At 40.0% G+C, this 22,343-nt stretch overlaps 1 protein-coding gene across 1 annotated transcript; it reads left to right on the plus strand.

Moving 5' to 3' along the window:
* The first annotated feature begins 403 nt into the window (after nt 1-403).
* On the plus strand, nt 404-18,646 carry LOC122656724 (alpha-galactosidase 3). The gene is made up of 15 exons (XM_043851345.1): nt 404-653; nt 1,401-1,459; nt 2,102-2,158; nt 2,249-2,283; nt 6,902-7,005; nt 7,158-7,230; nt 7,436-7,494; nt 7,586-7,651; nt 7,729-7,812; nt 8,278-8,342; nt 8,482-8,564; nt 11,012-11,102; nt 11,478-11,536; nt 17,513-17,653; nt 18,364-18,646. The coding sequence occupies exons 1-15, from the start codon at nt 457-459 to the stop codon at nt 18,472-18,474; spliced, it is 1,284 nt and encodes a 427-aa protein (XP_043707280.1). The 5' UTR covers nt 404-456; the 3' UTR covers nt 18,475-18,646.
* The last annotated feature ends 3,697 nt before the right edge of the window (nt 18,647-22,343 follow it).

Genomic DNA, 22,343 nt, shown 5'->3' on the forward strand with positions numbered 1-22,343 from the left:
GGGGCACATGCTGTATCCAAACTCTTGGGGCGGGGTGGGGTGGTCATTTCGATCATTCAGGGGCAGGGCGGTCATTTGGTCCAACCCCATGTCTGGGCACAGGCATTTTCCCCTATAAGGTGCGCATAATTTTTAGATTCTTTGAAAATATACAGGTTCCCTTATATTTTTTTATGTAAAAATAAAAGGACTCGTTGAATTAGCTTATTAAATTCGAATTTAATAAGTATGCAGATTGCAGACGTATCAGGTCTTACAATTTTCTTTTTCTTGATAAGGTACCGATCTACTACTTAAATACTACTTCAAATGCAAAAAATTCTGTTGTACAGCTCTCTCTCTCTCTCTATATATATATGGTCTGTCCTTTTGTGACAGAGTTCTTGTTCCGTCCGTCTGTTACCTTCGTTGTTTATCTCGCTCTTTGCTCTGCTCTGAGCTGAAGGAAGAGAATTAATGGATTATTTTCTCTACATTTCTCTTCTCATCCTCTCAATATCCGCTGTTTCGCCTACGATCGCAGTTCCTGTGGTAAAACCTCTGTTTGAAAGCATTGAAAATGAAAAACCCAGTTCGAAAGCCCGTGTTTTTGATAGCTTCAAGTATGGAATGTTCCAACTCAACAATGGATTAGCTCAGACGCCTCAGATGGGGTAAGCCTTTTCTACTGGAAGGAATTCTTGTATATTCTCTGGATTTGAAGTATTGATTTTTACAGATAGAACCTGAAATATCGCCTTTGTTTTTGGTTCTGGATTTGGTGGGTTTTAATTTTCAAAAGGGCATTATAGGGAATACATCTGCAAAGAACTGCACCACGGGTTTATTTTTTTAAATTTTATGTGGAATTTTTGAGATATTAATTGGAGGAGTCAGAATCAGCTGATGTGTGTATACTTATATGTTGATGGCCATTGTTTATCTTGTGGAAATTTAACTTCCCATGAGAAAAACATAAACAAGATCATTGAGAGATTTCTATTGGCCATTAAGATTGATCACCACATGCAAGCAAAGCCTTGGAACCTCTGGATTTCTCTGTTCCTCCCTCTTCTGTGCACCTTAGCAATGGGGCTATATGGATGCAATATGGGATACAGAGAGGACCTAGAGTTCTCTATTTTTAATCACTCAAATGTTTTTCTCCCATTAAAAAAAACAGTATAATATAAGATTCCAATTTCCCAATAACCAAACTACATGGAATTGGTAACATCAGTTAGAATCCAAGTTACTGATATGAAATCAAAACAAATAATGACATAATAGGTAAGTCATTGGTCATGTGAGCCATACATAAAGAGATAAAATCCCTACATATGTATATATATTTTATCAATGAATGAATAAATGAATTAATTTTTATTGCCTTTTGCCTTTTTGTTTTACTATGGTTGCAGATGGAATAGCTGGAATTTCTTCGCATGTAACATTAATGAAACTGTTATTAAGGAAACGGGTAAGACTTACAGCCTTGATGGTTCAATTTCCTGGTTTCTATCTGCACCTGCGCTTGTTCTTTCCTTGAGTAACTTGAGTTACATTCAGATGCATGTATACACATATACACATATGCGTGCAACATACGATAATCTCTATCCATATTTTCGGAATAGATGTGACATAGATCTGGGATTGCAAGCATGTATTTTCATATGTTTGCACACATGGACATCCATGCGGACAACATACATATATATATATATATATATATATGAAATAATGTGAATATTGGATATATGTATGATTTGGGAAAGGGGTACTAGCAACATTGGTGAGATTAATCAAGCATAATAAGAGTACTGGAGTACCAACCTCTGGTTTGCATTCCATGATTGCATTCACTGGTTTATGATCCCAATATTCTTCAATCCAAAGGATTGGAGCTCCAGTCACTATTTTGATGAATAGAACTAAAGCTATGAAGTGGTTGTTGGTGAATCTGAAAGCTTTCATGGTTGCTTTTGCATGCCCTTCAATTTTTTAGAATATTTAAGTATTCAAATCTTATCTTAGTCTAATTTTTTGTAGAAAATTTCTCTGACGGTTCCTCTTGTTTCACCAAATGACTCACACTGGCTAACATTGTCCTTAATGACAGCTGATGCTCTCATTTCAACTGGATTGGCTGATTTAGGTTATGTTTATGTCAATATAGGTAAATTTTTTCAATACCTATGTTTAATTATATGGCTGCAGTTTCATTTCTTTCTTCTGCGTCATTCTTATTTGCCATCTTTGATGCCAGATGATTGCTGGTCTGCTCCCAAACGGAACGCAAAGGTTCATTCAAAGCCTGTCCCTTGTACATTATCAAAATTTGCACTCTACATATCAGTTTAGTGTTAGTACTAGTATACAGGGTTGCATGGAGTAAGTGTTTCAGTAAATCATAATTAAAGCTTATCTAGCTTGGGTTCGGTTTGAAGCTTATTCTTTGATATAAAAGCATCCAGCCTTATCTACTAGTTGGATTGTGGCAACACAAGAGGGGGGGGGGGTGTGGATTGGGTTCCTAAAAATTCTTGTAAGATTGAACACTCAATTATCCAAAATACAACGGACCCAACGAGATAGGTTGTAACTAAGATAGCGTGCAATATAAAATGTATGGAGTGAAAAAGAGACAATTTGAAACACAAGATTTATAGTGGTTCGGCAACTTGCCTACATCCACTCCCAAGATCATACTCGGCTTTCACTATCTTTCCCCCCCCCCCCGGGTAAAAGGTCATTTGTTTTGAAAAAAATAGAAGAAAAATTTACAGAGATAGGCTGAAATAGCCTAAGCACAAATACAGACTATCCAAGCTAGATCCGAAACCAACTGCAATAACAGCAGCAAAGGAACTAGACTTGCAACAATAACCGAATACATCATGAAATGCGAAACCGTGGCCTGCATTGGGCATCGATGACCAACTCATTTTACACCGAGGGGGGAAGCAGCACATCTGTTGATGAGTCTAACAATCTGGTAGCAGATTTGGCCAAGAAATCAGCTATAGTGTTAGCTTCTCTAAAGCAGTGAGTGATCTTCCATTCAATAGAGGATAAATATGAGATTAGCGCGAACCATCTCTGCTTGACGAACCAGTGGACTAAGCCTCTAGAGAATAATAACAAAACTGGAGAAGAGTTGCATTCAACCCAAAGCTTGCACACTCCAAGATCTCTAGTATGCTCCAATCCTTACATCAGGGCCCAAACTCTGCTTCAAAGTTCAACTTATTGCCTATCTTGCTCATCCCGAAGAAACCCCCCTGCTCTGGACCTTCCTGGGTTCCCAAGAGAACTGCTATCGACATTGAGTTTGGTCCAACCTGTAGGAGGGGGCACCCAAAAAATCTCCGAGGCCTGCTGATGTCTCCGGGGTTGAAATCGTAAGCCCATTCTCCTTGCTAGAACCAAGTCTCGCTCAGATGAAATAGTGTGTCTAAAGTTTGAGGAAATGAAAAAAGCTCCCTCTTAACCAGGCTCCACACCAGGGACGGATTCCTTGAGAGCCCTTCAAAGCGTCTCAAGTTTCGTTCCATCCATAAAAAATATATATAAATGAGACCAACATACTACGCCTCCTTGAGGGGAAGGGATTTAGCCTTCCTTTTCCACCATGTGCTCAATTCAAGAAAAGACGCATGCCCCTCCTGAATAGTACCAAAATGTGAAAGAAAGGAATTCCAGACAAAACAACTATATTTGTACTCCAAGAAGATATGTGATAAGCTTTGCACTTCACATAAACAAAGATCACATCGCGATGGGAGATGGATACCTTTTGCAGTGATTTTGTCATCTGTTGGGAGTCTACCACGGTGAAGACGCCAACCAAATACCGACGGGCGAGGCTGCGGTAACTTTCCCCACACCAGAGGAGACCAAGCCACATTTGGATTTGCTGCCCGAAGCGCTTCCCAAGCAGACCAAACTGAGAAGGAACCCGAACTGGATAAGGACCAAGAGCAGATATCATCCATAGGAGGAAAGGGGAGTCTCACTGATTTTATTTTGTCAAACAGCTCCATCAAAAACTGCGACTCCACCTGAGGAAAACACCAGTCAGAATTTATGATAAAATCTGACACATGAGCCTTAAACCCATGAAAGAAAGATGGGTTCAGATTCGAAAGTTCAGCAATAGGTTCTTCATCAAGCCACCTATCTGACCAGAATCTGATTTTTCTCCCATCGCCCACAATCCATCTTTCTTTATTGGAAACGAAATTCCATATTCTCCTCATCCTTGGCCAAAGTGATGATGGTTTGAGTATCTTTTGAAAGATCCATCATTAATGAACCTGGCTCGTAAAAAACCTGCTCATTCCAGACTGTTCATGCTTTATTTGCCAAGTCAGTTTACTTAAGAGAGCCTATTCACAGTCCGGAGACGGCGAATGCCTACCCCCCCCCCCCCCTCAATCTTGGGTTTACAAACAGTATCCCAATTAACTGATATCTTCTTGGGTGTCTCACCATCTCTAGACCAGATGAAATTTCACATCCACCTTTCTATGGTTTTTACCATTGATTCCGGCGACCAGTAGATTGCAAAATTATGAACGGGCATACCTGAGATTACTGACTTTACAAGCTCTACACGACGAGCCATTGATAGCAATTTTCCTTTCCAACCCATCATAAGACCTTTGACTTTATCAAGGGAAGTAAAGGATCTCTTTTAACACGGCCTTTAAAAATCTCTACACCCAGGTAGTGGTCAGCAGTGCACACACTTGGATAAGGTCTCAGAAATACTTTGCCTTCTTCGAGGTGGAACATGACCGAAGAAGAGCTTGCTCTTATTAAGGTTCACCCGCTGCCCGGACAACTCTTGGTACTTAACCAGAAAAATATTTAAGTTCTGAACATACCTGCTTGAAGCATTCATGAAGATAAAAACGTCATCCGCAAAAATGAGGTGGCTTGGCACATGAGCGCCTCTAGGGACAGGGAGAGCTTTTATCAGATTATCCGCCAGCAGCTTGTTAAGACCCCTACACTAAACTTCTTCAACTAGGATGAAGAGGACGAGAGAGATAGGGTCACCTTGGCGAAGACCCCTTTCAACTCCAAAGTAACCCACAGAGTTGCCACATAAGAAGAATAAAGATCTTTGCAGATATAAGAATCTGATCTAACCATTCAATCCATCTGTCAGAGAACCCAAACCATCGAAGCACCTCAAAGAGGTGGTCCCATGACAAGGTGTCATACGCCTTCTAAATGTCCAACTTGATACCCATATCTCCACCCTGGGTTGCAGAATACATGAGATTAGCCAACTCTGAAGCCAAACCAATGTTAGACGAGATGACCTTGCTTTTCTGAAATGCCCCTTGCTCCTCTGACAGACTTGGAAGCTTGACTGCAAGTCTCGTCGCCATTATCTTCGACAGTTTTACAGAAGTTTTCCATGCGTATTGGCCTGAATTTATCAAGTGAGATCACCCCTTCAACCTTAGGAATCAAGGTGATGAAGTAGTTTATTCACACCTTTTGGAAGCTTCCCAGTTGTCAAAAAATGTTTAAATGCTTTCTAAAATCCACTGCCACCAAGTCCCAACATTTTCTAAAGTAGGCACCAGAGAATCCATCAGGTCCCGGGGAGCTGTCTGGGTCAAGGTTCCAGATCACACTCTTGATTTCCTCAACAGAAGGGATAGCCTCCAGCCCTAGGATATCCACATCATCTATCTACTTTAGAATGCATGCCAGAACACTAATCCAAGTGTTTAAGGCACATTCACACTTGGTGGTTTCACTAGGCTCACCAATAACAATCCAAACAACACTTTCAACAATGATGAGAAGAAGAACAAAGGGCTCAATAGCCAAGATAAACAAATTGAAGCTCATACTAAAAACCTCTTTAAAAGTGTCATTAAAGACAAATTTAAATGACAAGCATTATATAAAGATATTCAATTGATAGCACTAAGTGTCTTGCCAAATGGACCAAACAATGTCTTTAAATATTGCTTCAATGAGGCTCAAAAACCCTTGTCAAAACATGGTTTAACGGGCAAATAACTGACCAACCGGCGAGCCCGATGTCAGTGACCGTCACTGTACTAAGGCCGTTACATTGCAACCAAATCGACACTGGCGAGCCACCATAACAGCCGGATGGTTGCCGGCTGCTGCCAGATAAGAGCCAGTAACAAATGTTGCTCTCGGGAGATTTGCAGCCTGTTGCTACCAGTGAGGCTGTGAAGCGGCTGGGTGCTCCTCAGTCCTCAGAGCTCTCTAGTATATTGGATCAGGTACCAATCGGCGAGCTGCTAAAGCGACCGGATGCCCTTTAAGATTGATTCTTATTCTGATTTTGACAAACTCATTTGCCATATGATTTGAATATGTTCCAAGTCAAAACCACTCAAATGAGGTCTTGTTTAATCTAAAGGCCGGTCTACCAAAAGGTCCTCAGTCTAGGTAACCAATGTTGATTAGTTTAGGTCTTTTGGTTGATGTCCTAAGTGTTCATGGTGTGAGGATCATTGAACAGTGGGTGAAATCCATAGAGCCATTGCCAACAAACCATCTTGTGTACTTTCACACAAACTAGATAGGGATAAATATGGCAAGTACTCAAATACCCTTTTACACAATTAGTTATCACAAAAACCACACAAGTAATTCCTCAACAATTGAATACTTAAATACTTAAGAGACATGTATGTTTGATATCCTTTGATACTTTCCAAATGAAAAACTTCAATTATATGAAATCCACACTGAGACAAAAGCGTTCATCAGAACACATACAAATGTATGCATGCGATTGCAGAAACATATAATCACCTTGAACTTGAATAATCAATTATCTGCCACTTCAATGTGTAAAGAGGAAATGTGTTACTTGTACCTGCTCATTCCGCATAATAGCTTGTTTATGTTGCAGGGTGATTTGGTACCTGATCCGGAGACTTTTCCGTCAGGCATCAAAGCTCTAGCTGACTATATGCACGAGAAGGGCCTCAAGCTTGGTATTTATTCTGACGCTGGGTAGGATAACTTTTATAATCTTGGATAGTAGCTTATAACTTAGAATAGAGTCAGTACTGAACAAGTAAACAAAAATGGATAATTATTGATGATCATAAATGGGTCTTTTATTTGAATTTATATTGATCAACTTACCCAAATGAAACTTTTAGGGCTTTTACTTGTCAAGTTCGACCTGGATCCCTTTTCTACGAAAAGTCTGATGCTGAGATGTTCTCATCTTGGGTAAGGTTTATGTTTTTCTCATAAAACTGAGACGTGGAATATCTTACTAATTTAATCAATAAAGCAAATTTTTTTTTGAAAATAAGGTTTGGACTCTCGGGATGATTTCGGGAAATGCTTAAATTTCTATTTATCACTTTGTCTTATTTTATTTCCTTTAGTATCACTTTACTTTCTAACTTATATTTTGTGTTGTGTCATTCAGGGGGTAGACTATTTGAAGTATGACAACTGTTACAACCTTGGAATCAAACCAGAGAAACGGTTTTAGCTCATCCCATTCGTTTCATTTAGTTATCTTGGGCGGAAAGAACAGTTCTCAAACTTTTATGAATTATGCCTCCTTGATTTCCAGCTATCCTCCAATGCGTGATGCTCTAAATGCGACAGGCCGCACGATTTTCTACTCAATTTGTGAATGGTAATTAAGTTTCTTGATTTGTTTTCCTCCATTTTCAATTTAATTCTGTGTAACTTCAAAGCATTATATTTTCTCAGGGGTGTTGATGACCCTGCCCTATGGGCAGGTGGAGTTGGAAACAGCTGGCGAACAACAGATGACATAAATGATTCATGGGCAAGGTTTGAAATTTGAACTCTGACCTTAATGGCTCCAAATGGAAAATCCACTCTAAAATCTCCAAATCTCAAATCAACCACCTGATGGGCTACATGGTAGAGATCTCATGGGAAGAAAATTGGGTTCAATAATCCTAACATCTCATGTGTATTGTCCCTAGACTATGTTAAATAAGAAAGAGTATTCATTAAAAAGAAACAGAAAATAAATTTCCAGTTCCTGAAAAACTGATATTAGGATATCTCAATTATTCCTTCACTTTGTTTTTTTGGTTTAAAAGAATTCTAACATATTGCAATTAAATAGATCATCCAGATTGAATAGGACCTGCAGCAGAGTAGGGAGCATAGGATTTTCTTAAATCTAGGAACATCTATGCAGTGTTTTTACGCATGTATATGATTTCTTAAAATTTGTTAATTTTGTTTTGTCTTATTGATTGTTCAACTTGCTTCTTAATTGGTAAGCATGACCACTATTGCTGACCTGAATGACAAGTGGGCTGCCTATGCTGGACCTGGTGGATGGAATGGTAAGAATGAGATCTTAGGAGGGGCATAAATTTTTATTTTGTTAATGGGTATCTTCCCTGTTTGATAGTGTCTTGCTGCTACAACTATTGAGGGACCAATAAACTTGCTAATGCATCATCTCATAACCTTTCCGAGCAGACCCAGATATGCTGGAAGTTGGCAATGGAGGAATGACTTATCATGAGTACCGTGCACATTTCAGTATTTGGGCTTTGATGAAGGTGCTCACCTTCTATATTTCGGCTTTTTTCCTTTGTATTCTTTCATTTGCACACGCAAGAAGCTAGCTTTTGGACCTTGGTACCTTATTTTCTCTCTTATCTAGAATACTTTACTTAGAAGCTATTAATTTTTTGTATTTCAAAATCTCTGAGCCAACTCTCTCTCTCTCTCTCTATATATATATATATATATATATATATATATATATAGGGCTCATGTTCTCTGTGCCGCAACGCAGGCTGCGCCCAGACACATGGGCCTGCCACTCAGGGGGGCAGGGTGGTCATTGCGCCCACCCCCATGTGTCTGGGCGCAGCCTGTGCCTCGGAACAGAGAACATTCTCCCATATATATATACATTTATATATACCTTATCCCAACTAAATGGGGTTGGCTACATGGATCCTTTTTCTCCAATCAGCTCTATTCAGAGCCATACTTGTTACTAGTCCTAAGCTATGCATGTCTTTCCTCATCACTTCTCCTAGAGTTAATTTAGGCCTACACCATGCTCTTTTAGCTCCTTTGATCTGAATCAAATCCCCCCTCCGTACTAGCATACTCAAAGGCCTCCGTTGCCCATTTCCATGCCACCTCAAACGACTTTCTTGTAACTTATCATGTATCAGAGGCTACTCCTAGATTAGCGCTCTAATTTGGTCATTCCTTATTTGTTCTTTTCTAGTTTTACCATTCATCCATCTCAATATCCTCGTTTCAGCTACACTATGTTTATATGTTGTTTCTTCACTGCCCAGCATTCCACTCTATACATCATTGTTGGCTGTGTAACTGTCCTATTAAAATTTCCTTTGAGTTTTAAAGTTATACATCGATCACACAATACTCCAGACGCACCCCCACTTCATCCACCCTACTCTAATTCTTTGTGCAACATCAACCTCTATTTCTCCTTATTTATGATTGAACGTAAGTACCTAAAATTTTCAATTTGTGGTATCTCTATCATCAATTTTCACCACCCCCGCTTCCAATCCTATTGTTATCAAAATAACACACCATATACTTTGTTTTTGTTCTACTTGACTTAAAACCTTTTGATTCCAAAATTGATCTCCATAATACCAATTTGCATTTATCCCTGCTCTTGTTTTATCCACCAAAACGATATCATCAGCAAAAAGCATATACCAGGGGAGCTGATCTTGAATGTCCCTAGTCAGCTCATTTATGATTAGCGGAAACATATACGGGCTTAGAGATGATCCTTGATGTAATTTAATTGTAATTGGGAATTGATTGCCCTCTCCCCTTCCCCCTTTTTACGCCAGTTAGTACTCCATTATACATGTCTTTAACTAAACAACGATTCAGCCTTTTCCCAAATAAATGGGGTCGGCTATGGAGCCTTGCTCTCCAATCAGCTCTATATGAGGTTATACTTGATACAAGGCCTAAGCTATGCATTTCTTTCCTCACCACTTCTCCTAAAGTCATATCTTTAACTATGTCCACATATTTACCTGAAACACTTTTTCTATCCAACACTTGCCAGATTAGATCTATAGGGACTCTGTCATATGCTTTTTCTAAGTCAATATATGCCATATAGAGATCCTTGCAGTTTCTAAATCTTTCACTTTAGTCTCTTAAGTAACTAAATAGCTTTTGTAGTTGATCTTCCTAGCATAAAACCAAATTGGTTATCCGATTTAAATGAATTCTTTTGTAGGGGGTATTTGCATATTTATGAATATTATCTTAAGTAAATGAAATAATTTCATTCACCTAAAATGATATTTGGCATAAATAAGGGCCAAGGGTTCGACACTAAGGCGTTCGATACCACTAAGGTGGCAGTCGCCTAGACCCCAAAAATCAGCTTGGACGCCTAGGCGACGCCTTGACAACTATGGGCTGGTTTCAATTACTTTCTCCCAGAATTGTATGGTATGGCTCATAAGTTTTATTCCCCTATAGTTATTACAACTTTGAACATCGCCTTTATTTTTATAAATTGGAACCACAATGCTTCTCCTCCATTCATCTAGCATTTTTCTTGGGCTCATAATCGTATTGAACAATTTAGTTAGCCAAGTTATTCCACAAAATCCTAAGACACCTCTACTGGGATACCATCTCGACCGACCGCTTTACCTATTTTCATTTTCTGTAAAACTTATATATAAAGGGCGTATCCAGTGCACAAGGCTCCCACCATTGCGGGGTCGAGGGTCATAATGCACACAGCCTTACCCCCACTTTGCGGAGAGGCTGTTTTCCTACTCAAACCCGTGACCACTAGGTTGCAATGGAGCAACCATATATATAACTTAATTAACTCATCCTCATCCTGTGGTCCTGTTAGCACTTAGCACTATGTTATGTAATACTAATAAGCCCCATCCAAACTGTGTTGTCCAAAAGGAGGGTGGTTTTCTTGCATGACCTGCAGTTTCCTGTGCTGATTGTGTGCATGTTGCAGGCTCCTCTTTTGATAGGTTGTGATGTAAGAAACTTGACTGCTGAAACAATGGAGATTATAAGCAATGAGGAGGTCATTGCTGTCAACCAAGGTATGGAATATTCAAATTTTACTTGTTACTATAGCTGAACTACAATGTTTTCTCCTTTTTAGTTCGTTTGTGAGTATAAAGATGTAGGATGACCTAAATATTGGGTTTCCCAGAAATCTTCTCCTACATGTGTGTAACTAGAGATTAAAAGATGGCCTTGCTAGTATTTTTCCATCCTTGTTTGTTTACTTTCTCCTGTGGCATGTTCTCTAGATGCCAGACACTTACGTTATAATAATTTTTTTTAATGTGTTTTTAGGCCCTGATGGTAATTTTTTGTCGTATGATGCATGTTAATTTGTTGCCCCAGCATGTTTGGAACTAACTGGAACAAAATCTTTCTTTGTTTTTCTATTTTTTGGGGTACTTCTACAGACCCACTTGGGGTTCAAGGGAAGAAAGTTTCAGCTGAAGGACAGGACAATTGCCGTCAGGTTAAGTACTGCTTTTAAGTGTCTGTAAAATAGTTGCTAGTTTTCTCAACCTTTGCTTATGGTCCCTTGGGCATGCAGTTAAATTTCTCTGAGGTATTATATTATGTTTATATTTTCATATCAAATATTCCTCAAATATGACCAGAGATGGAAATTCTTCTCTTAGTCACTGAAGAAGCTCTCTCTGCGACATCCTACCCTATTGTTCAGTACAAATATTCCTCACCCTGAACAGAGGTGGATTATTCTGAGTTTTTCAATTGGCCAAGTGAATGAAGAAGCTATCTGTTGAGATGGGCTACTTTACCCGATAGGGGTAACTTAATCCTTATTGTTTTAGTTATTTTATTAGTTGTTTTTATGCTTTATTTCTATTTCTGTTCTTTCCCCTCTATCCGATCTCTATTTTGGGATTCCTAGTTGTAGTAGGAATTCCTAATAGGAATAGGACTGGGGGGGGGACTCCTACTTTGATTATGATTTGAGATTAATATAAAGAAGGGGCTGGGTGATCGATTAGATCATTCAAGCATTCATATTCACTGCTGTTTACATGGTATCAGAGCCACCTCTGATCTGAATAGCAGCCCTCTCTATTTTTCTGGGTTTCCTTCTCTAACTCTCTCGACTACTGGTTCTTCTCTTCTCCAACTCTCTCGGCTACTAGTTCTCTTCTTCTCCACCACTCTCGGACTCTCTATCTCATTCAGGGCAGCAACTTTGAGGTGATCCAATGAAGATGTAGCTGCTACCCTCAATGACACCTCACTGAAGATCAAAGACAACTGGTGTGACCTAAATCTGCCGGCAGATTCCCTCCATCCTTGGAGATCAAGCTACTTCTTCAACTACAGTTTGATTTCTGTTTTTTGGAGATTGGTTCCTGCCATTATTGGTCTACACCATTCCCTGATTGAAGACTGCAGTTTGGATCAATCCTAAATCAGATTCCAACCTGCGATTTTTCTGGAAATCAGTTTTTTCCTAAATTTTGATAAATTTAGGGTTTCTTATTGGCTCATTCGAAGGAGCTAATTTTTGGAGGACTTCTTCCCCACTACTAGAGGAGCACTCGATCTGTTTTTTCAGCCTATTCTGACGGCTGAAATTGCTGCAACTTCAAAACCCATATTCAGTTTTTTTAAGATCTGTTTTTCAAATTTGTGGATCGATTTCTGCCTGGCTGAATTATGGGTGATTCGGAGATGACTACTGCTACTTTTGGAGGGGATGGTCAGACTAGGACTGACTTTCTTCCCTATGCTGCTGCCATTAAGCTTGATGGTACAAATTATTTAATTTGGGCCAAATCACTATCCTTGACCGTGGCTGGTAGGGGACTCACTGGACATCTTACTGGCACCACCAAACAGCCTACTGAAGATGGTGCTGCCCGTACTAAATGGGCTGCCAATGATGCTATGGTGATGTCATTTGTTTTGAATTCTATGACCACTGATCTTTCCAGTCAATATCTCCTCCTTGACATTGCTACTCAGATATGGACTGCTGTCAAGGGAACTTATGGTCGATCAGGAAGTGGTGCTCAGGTTTATGAAATCAGGAAGATACTCCAAAATACTACTCAGAAGGAGATGACTGTCACTAAATACTATGCTGCCCTCAAGTGTTTATGGCAACAATTAGATCATTATGCTCGGTTTCATCGTACTACTACTGCTGACATTACTGCCTATCATTCTTATGTTGATCAGTTTCGAGTCTATGATTTCCTGGCTGATCTCAATGATGATTATGACCCTATTTGGGTGCAAGTCCTTGGTCGGGTTCCTTTCCCCACTTTAGAGGAGACTTTTTCTTATGTTCACAGTGAAGAGACACGAAGGGCTGCCATGATGATTACTCCCAAAGTTGAGAGATCAGCCTTACAGACTGCTGGCTCCACTCCTGTTACTTCTTCTGACAGCTCCACTCCTGTTACTTCTTCTGACAGTGTTGCTGCTACTGCTACTACCAAAGAGCCTGTGAAATGTGAGCATTGTCACAAACCATATCACACTAAGGCCCAGTGTTGGAAATTACATGGGAAGCCTGCTGATTTTGAGGCCAAACGTGGTCGTGCTAAGTCTAAAAACAAAGCCAATCACACTAAAAGTGTAGCTCCAACGCCCACTGCTGACATCGGTTTCTCCCAGGCAGAACTCCAGGCTCTACGTCGTATGTTGAACACATCCGCTGCCTCTACTACGTCTGCTGCCAATTCAGGTTCCTTCTTTGCCCATACAGTATTCCCTTTCTTGGTCATTGTGCATCGGTGGTTTCCACTCCATGGATCATAGACTCGGTGCTCGATCACATGATAGGTTCTTCCAGCCTTTTTAATACATACTCTCCTGCTTCTGGTAAGGATAAAGTCAAAATTGCTGATGGGTCCCTCTCCTCCATTTCAGGGAAAGGATCCATTGGTCGTTCTCCTTCCCTTACACTGTCATCTGTGTTGCATATTCCAAAATTTACAACTAACCTTCTTTCCATTAGCAGTATCACCAAATCCCTGAATTGTAAAGTGATTTTTTTTCCCACTCACTATCTTTTTCAAGAACTGGACTTAGGGAAGATGATTGGATCGGGTAAAGTACATGGCGGCTTGTACCTGCTTGATGGCAATCCTACACCTACAATGGCTTTACCTTCGGCATCTTTCTCTTCTGAACTACACAAATGGCACTCTAGGCTAGGCCATCCCCCTTTAGGTACTTTATCCACTTTATTTCCAACATTAGTTAAAGACTGTATTAAGGAAGATTTTTTTTGTGAGCCTTGTGTCTTGGCTAAATAGACACGTTCCCATCATCCTATTTCTAATAAAAGATCCTCTTCCTTATTTCATGTTGTTCATATTGATGTGTGGGGTCCTAGTAGGAAAACTTCCCTTTCTGGACATCGGTGGTATGTCACTTTTATTGACTGTTAGTCTAGGTTCACTTGGGTCTATCTTATGCATACAAAAAATGAAGTTTTTTCATGTTTTAAGCACTTTCATCAGTTGGTTAAGACCCAATTTAATGCCACTCTTCAAATTTTGAGTGACAATGGGATAGAGTATATGGAAGGTCAATTTCAAAAATACCTTACTGCCCATGGAATCCTCCATCAGACCAGCTGTGTCGATACTCCAACCCAAAATGGTGTGGCTGAGAGAAAAAACCGCCACCTCTTGGAGGTGGCTAGGGCTCTTCTGTTTGCTCGCAATGTCCCTTCCCTTTATTAGGGGGATGCTGTCCTTACTGCAGCCTATTTAATTAATAGGCTGCCCAGTCGGGTCCTTAATTCCAAAGCCCCTATTGAGCTACTACTTGGCTCTTCTTCCTTTATAGTCCCACCTAAGGTATTTGGTTGCGTTTGTTATGCCAGGGATACACGGTCCCCTGGTAAACTTGCACCCCGTAGTCTCCGCTGCATTTTCTTGGGATACTTTGCTACACAGAAGGGGTACAAATGTTATTACCCTCCATCCCGCCGGACTTTTGTCAGCATGGACGTTGTCTTTCATGAAAATGTTCCATATTTTGTGTCCCCACCTCTTCAGGGGGAGAGTGTTAGTAGTGAAGATGTGCTGACTATCGACTCTCCACCTCCACTTCAGTCTGTTTACCCCGAGTCTGAACCAGTTCGGCCTGCCCCTAGTACTCCCCCTGAGTCAGGGGAAGAGGTTCCTATCCAGGGGGCAACTATCTCTATTCAGGGGGAGCAATCTACCCCGGTCCAGACTCCTATCCAGAGGACTATTAGTGAATTTCAGCGGAGGATTGATGACAGTACTGTGAAGACCTATGCAAGGAAACATAAGCAGGTTCAATCAACCGTTGCTCCAGTACCCATCCAATTGCCGAACCCGGATCCAGAACCTGCCTCTCCATCTGGTAATGTTCCTTCTCCTGAATTACCTATTGCTCTTCGCAAAGGTGTCAGGACTTGTACTCAGCATCCCATATCTCATGTTGTTTCTTATGATTCCCTTTCCCCATCCTTTCGTGCTTTTGTTTCCTCTCTTCTGTTCGTATTCCTAACAATTGGCAGGAAGCTCTATCAGATGGAAAGTGGAAGGCAACTATGATGGAAGAAATAGAAACCTTGAAGAAAAATAACACATGGGAGCTTGTGGTTCTTCCACCTGGGAAGAAAACCGTTGGATGTAAATGGGTGTTTGTGGTGAAACAGAAGGTGGATGGCACTGTAGATAGATATAAGGCACGCCTCGTGGCCAAGGGGTTCACTCAGACATACGGCATTGATTATCAGGAAACTTTTGCACCTGTTGCAAAGTTAAATACTGTTCGTGTGTTATTATCTTGTGCAGTCAACCTTGGATGGGATTTGCAGCAACTAGATGTAAAAAATGCCTTCCTAAATGGAACACTGGATGACGAGGTGTATATGGACATTCCACCATTGTTCCCTTGCGATAGAAACAAAGGAAAAGTGTGTAGGCTGAAGCGTGCACTATATGGGTTGAAGCAGTCACCGCGAGCATGGTTTGGCCGGTTCCACAAGGCCATGATTTCTGTGGGCAATATGCAGAGTAATGCTGATCACACACTCTTTATAAAGAGGGCTGGTGAAAAACTCACTGTTCTTATAGTCTACGTTGATGACATAGTGGTTACTGGCAATGATAGTGATGAGATCAGACGGTTGAAGACCTTCCTTGGACAAGAATTTGAGATTGAAGATCTAGGGAAACTACGGTACTTTCATGGGATTAAAGTGGCCAGATCTGCTAAAGGTATTTTTCTCTCCCAAAGGAAGTATGTCCTAGACTTATTGGCTGAAACCGGGTTGTTAGGCTGCCATCCTTCAGATGCTCCTATGGTTCCTACTGTTCGACTCAAGGAAAAAGAGGGTGAGCCTATTGATAAAGGCCGGTACCAGAGACTTGTAGGGAAGCTGATTTATCTCTCACACACTCGTCCTGACATTGCTGTCGCCATGAGTATTGTGAGCCAGTTTATGCATGATCCCTACTCTTCTCATATGGAGGCTGTACTTCGTATCTTGCACTATTTGAAGTCAGCTCCTGGAAAAGGAATTCTTCTGTCTGCTCATGGTCACCTACGGATAGAAGCATACACTGATGCTGATTGGGCTGGTTCTGCGGATCGCAAATCTATTTCTGGGTATTGCTCCTTTGTAGGTGGAAATCTTGTCACATGGCGTAGTAAGAAGCAAAATGTAGTTGCTCGTTCTAGTGCCAAAGCTGAGTTTCAAGCTATGGCATAAGGTATTTGTGAGTTACTCTGGCTTCAAGGTTTGCTACAAGATATTGGTGTTCCTATTCGTCTTCCTATGATGTTGTACTGCGACAACAAGGCTGCAATAAGCATAGCACACAACCCAGTATAGCATGATTGTACCAAGCATTTTGAGGTGGATAGACATTTCATCAAAGAGAAGTTAGAAGATGGGCTGATTTGTATTCCCTTTGTGACATCTGTTGATCAACTTGCTGATATCTTCACCAAGGGATTGTCCAGGAAATTGTTTCATCCCAATCTAGTAAAGTTGGGCATGATCGACATCTTTGCTCCAACTTGAGGGGGAGTGTTGAGATGGGTTACTTTACCCGATAGGGGTAACTTAGTCCTTATTGTTTTAGTTATTTTATTAGTTGTTTTTATGCTTTATTTCTATTTCTGTTCTTTCCCCTCTATCCGATCTCTATTTTGGGATTCCTAGTTGTAGTAGGAATTCCTAATAGGAATAGGACTGGGGGGGGGGGACTCCTACTTTGATTATGATTTGAGATTAATATAAATAAGGGGCTGGGTGATCGATTAGATCATTCAAGCATTCATATTCACTGCTGTTTACACTATCAAAGGGTGTAAAAATCAGTTTGACAGTGTTAGCTTGGCCAATTATTTACATGATGACTGTCCCTAACATTGTTTCAAAGTGTGAAATAATAGAGATATACTTGTAAAGTTCACTTACAGAATTTTCCGGTTGTTCCAGGTATGGGCAGGTCCTCTCTCTGGAAATCGGTTGGTAGTTGTTCTTTGGAACCGATGTTCAAAAGCTGTCAACATCACTGCCAAATGGGAAATGTTATGCCTCGATCGAACTGTCGGTGTTTCTGTTAGAGATCTGTGGAAGGTCAGACCACATGCATGCATGCATACCTCAATAATGCATAGAAACACATGGAAAGAATGGATAAGCATTGGAAACCATACATGATAGAATACTAATTGTGTATTGTGAAATTCCCTAAACCACACATGTGAAAGCCCAACTAGTTAATTTTCCTGGTCCCAACACAAAAACCAACCTACAATTCCATTGTGGACTTTTTCTCGGACTGTTTGCTCAACTTTTCATTAACCTTGGATATCAAAAGTGATGCCTTTACTAGCTTTTGATCTGGTTGACTTTATCTGGAACATATTCTGTTACCAAAGCCACCAAAGTGCTGCTATCCCTGTACCGATACCTGCAGGTTGGATGCATTAGGTCCAGTCAGAGTTTGGCGCAATACGAGTTATTTAGGGGCAGACCTGACTGGCAGGTGAAATCTTCAAACTAAGTCCTGGAGTGGAAGACCAGGAAGTGTCAAGTTTCAAGTAGGCTGGGTTGTTAATCCTTGATCAAGTCTGATAGCTGAATTTCAACCTGGAACTTAAAAACAAACCCAGGCAAAATATCAGACGGATCAAACTAAATCTTTACAGGACGAAAATTTAGTGCATACTGAAAACCATAGAGTAACTTGATTACTGCAATCTCTAACCCTGCATACTATTTTTCAGACCACATATGCATTTCCCCTACATACATCACTTACTATTTTGATTTCCTATTGCCAGCATGAAGATTTATCAGGAAATTCAGTGGCATCATTCAGCAATAGAGTTGAATCTCATGCTTGTCAGATGTACATCTTTGTTCCGGAAAGCATGTCACACTCTTCAATTTAGTCATGGCACCTGTTAAGGTCAAGGCCGTGGCTTCACTGCAACTTTGTGGTCACCAGTTTGATCCAAGTTCTACCCAAAGAGAAAAAGAAAGGAGCCATTGGTTCCAAAGTCTTAACACTCTCACTCTTGGTATCCTTCATGTGAACAGTTGAAAGTAAATTTTGTTGTATGATGCATTTCAATTTCGTTATCAGTATTTGCTTCAGACCAAGCAGATTAGTTAAATCAATACTTAACTAAACCTGCATATTGGGTAAAAGTATAGTCAACTCAACTAATCTTTCCTAGGCTTTCCTGGGATCCTTTGCGATCGTTTCCCTTCCTTGTTATATGGCACTTGACTTATGGGTACAAATCACTCATACCAGCAGGGTTTGAGCAAACAGAGTTCATCCGTAATGCTACAAGACATCATGAGGATGTCTTAAACAGTCATTGGGGGTACCAACATCAAGAATTATGAACAAACTCTCTTACTACGTTATGCCTAGGATTTACTTCTTTCCCTGTTAGATCCTTTCTATATAGATCCGTCTTTCTTCTTTATTGTCTTAAGTTTTTTATACTTTTTCCTTCCCTGGTTTGAGGACTCCAATGCACTGCTGGGCGGTCATCCTTTACCTTGCCTTTTAATTTCAGGTATAGCAAAGATCTCTTGGTTTCCCTTTTCTTCCTGCTCTCTCTAATCCCGAAGTTTTCTATCTACCTCCATCATTTACTTTCTCGTTCCATTTTTAACTCTTTTTTATTTCACTAGTTTCTTTCCTGTCCAAGTCCATTCTACTGCTATGAGAGCACCCGGGTTAGGTTTTCTACCCTAACCCAAGCCCCCTTTACAGAACTTGTGAGTTATGCCATGATAGTTACCATGTAAGTTAATTTCATGTTATATTAATATGATATATATGCATGTGTACTTTCAAAATTTCTGGCACATTGTTATTATTGTCGATTTTCTTGAAAAATGTCCTTGCGGTACATCGTTAGACTGCCAAATTTTCCGGTAGAAGTCCAATGGACACCCAAGTAGTGTCGTTAAACCCCATCCTTCCAAAACCAGTGGTTAGATCCTTAAAGTGGTCAAAACCTTGAGAATTTCCCCAATCATAACTCAAACTATGCCTGACTTGATCCCTATTTAGGATACGTAAGCAACTTGACTAAGTGATGGTCAAGTTCGGTCTACCACCAGGCATCGAAAAATTATCTCCCCCAGTACTGGGGGCGGTGTTGTACGCATCGTGCGGCGCAGCACCGACCATGTGTGCACAGTGGGTCCCACTGTGCACACATGGGTGGTGCTGCGCCGCACGATGCGCACAGCACCCCCCCAGTACTGGGGGCGATAAGGACCCCAGGCCCCAACACACACACACACACACATACAATCTTCAATGCATGTTTGAACTACGTCCGACCTGATCCGTATCCAAGGTATGTAGGTAGTTTGACTAAGTGGTGTTCAAGTTTGGTCCCCCAATCCTCCAATCATCAAATCATCCCCAACCTTGAGAACTACATTTGACTTGATTCCCAAATCATTTGGGATACGTAGGCAATTTGACGAAGTGATGTTCAAGTTCGGACCTCCCTCTCCCCATGTATATATTGTTTCATGTTATTCTCTTTTCATGTTAATTGTACATAATTTCTCGTAAGGGTGTCAATCGGTATGGTATCGGTAATTCGGTACGGTATAGAAATCAGGTACCAGATATCGATACCGTGTCGTACCGCATAAGATCTATATTTCTAATATTGATACCGTACCAATTCGGTATAGTTTCGATACAGTATACATATGGTATGAATTCGGTACATAAACGGTATACAAGTACTGATTACGATATCAAAAACGGTTTTTTATTCAATATTGAACCAGTTTTAATTAGTATTAAAGAAAATAGTACTTATTCCGTTGAATTGTGTTTTATTAAGGACATGCTTGGAGCTAAGGTCCAATATTGGTTGTGCTCACACAGAAAATGCAAGTAGAGATGTCTGAAAAAGATAGAACAGCAAATGTGGTTTCTTCCTGAGCACTTCCAAAGTGCATCAGTTCATGTCAGCTCATCAGAGGATCAGTAAAAACATTTTCGAATAGCCTCATCCTTTCCAGCAACCTTCATTCTGTCAACAGATAACAACACATCCATTCAATCTTTACAACAAATTTGGGTTCACACAAGCTGTCTTACATCAAAGTAACTCCAAATGCCTCATTTTCGTGCCTGATGAGGCATCAAATATGCAACTCTAATACACAGAGTAAACATGTAAGAAATAAAGAAATTACTGTGTAAGTAAGAAATTTTTAAATACAAGAAAACTAGAGAAATTGGCGATTAATATTTCATGGCCAAAAGCAGAGCTGATCTTCTCCGGAGTTTGAAGCACAGTGGAGGATTTTTGAGATGTGTCCCTAGCGCCTCTTCATTGCTGATTTAAGTTGGATTTAATCATAGCTACTCTTCTGTTGCCACCAAATGATGGTCAGATCGAAGAGCAAGAAGACCATAAGGTATAAGCACTATACAACAGCCACATAGTCTCACAAGGGGGAAAGGCTGAATGCTGAAAGGGTGGTTACTAATTAGGCATTAGGGTTTGGGTTTTCCGTTTTCATGTGTTTGCCTTATGTGTGTTTCAATTTACAAGTTTACCCTCTGTTGGTATATAATTTGGTAATACGGTATGGTATCGGTACATACCGAATGGTTTCAGGTTAGAAATCGATATTGTACCATACCGAGGGCAATACTATTTTCTATACCATACCGTAGCGTATTTGTAAGGGTACGATTTTACACGATCGGTTTTGATTTCGGTACACGGTTTCAGTTCCAAATTGACACCCTTAATTTCTCACATGTTTTATTTGCTTTCCAACCTAGCAACCTAGATTAGGATTAATTTATTGCTTAATTATACATGATGCTTTACTATTATACATGTTATATATAAGATTAGTAAGTTTCAGAATTATCTAAATAGAAAGAGATTGACCTCCAGTCAGACAGATTGGGTGCCTAACACCTTCCCAACCCGTAGCTTTAAACTTATCCAGAGATATGGGCAAACAATTGCCTTATCCATTAGAGTCATTTATCTCCCTCGAAAAATGAGAGATATTTACGAGTCCTAGACCCTGATTTAGGTAGTGACTGGGAACAATAACATTTACCCCTCTCTTGAGACCTCTTTCACAGAGGATCGAGTCCTAGGCTAGAGAGAAAATCCCTTAAGGTTTGGTGTACATTCTCCCGTATACCTACAGAAGTTCCTTAAGGCATGTTATCACAAATCTGAAATGCATGAAGTTCCTCAAATTATGTTATTTGAAATATATAAAGTTCTCTAAGACATGTTATTTGTAATACATAAAGTTCCCTAGGACATATCTGAAATATATGAAGTTCCTTAAGTCATGTTATCTGAAATACATAAATTTCTCTAAGGCATGTGAATAAGTGAAATTCCCTAAAGCATGTTGATACATGAAATTTTCAAAAGGCATGTGAATACATGAAATTATCTACAGATATGCTAATACATGAAATTCTCTAAGGCATATATGAATACATGAAGTTTCCAAAGGCATGTTATGACATGAAATTCTTTAATATATGTGAATTTATGAAATTTCTTGTTTGAGTTAAAATAAAACCGCAAGCGTACGGGTCAATCGTAGCTACGGGTTGAACACGAGGAGATATACGCCACTCTATTTAACTAACTTAAAAGTAATGCAAAATGAACCAAATTAAAGTGTTAAATTAAACTAATTAAACTAACGAAAATCAATGCATCCTAACTCATAAGCATCTAACAAAATTAAGGGATTAAATCGGCGTCCTAACACATGAGCA

This window comes from Telopea speciosissima, chromosome 3 (assembly GCF_018873765.1).
Source record: "Telopea speciosissima isolate NSW1024214 ecotype Mountain lineage chromosome 3, Tspe_v1, whole genome shotgun sequence".
In the NCBI taxonomy this organism is placed as follows: Eukaryota; Viridiplantae; Streptophyta; class Magnoliopsida; order Proteales; family Proteaceae; genus Telopea; species Telopea speciosissima.

Coding starts and splice junctions, on each gene's coding strand:
- LOC122656724 (XM_043851345.1), top strand. CDS start 457: ATGGATTATTTTCTCTACATTTCTCTTCTCATCCTCTCAATATCCGCT. Junction 7,813..8,277: donor ATAAATGATTCATGGGCAAG/GTTTGAAATTTG, acceptor TTAATTGGTAAG/CATGACCACTATTGCTGACC. Junction 11,537..17,512: donor GACAGGACAATTGCCGTCAG/GTTAAGTACTGC, acceptor CGGTTGTTCCAG/GTATGGGCAGGTCCTCTCTC.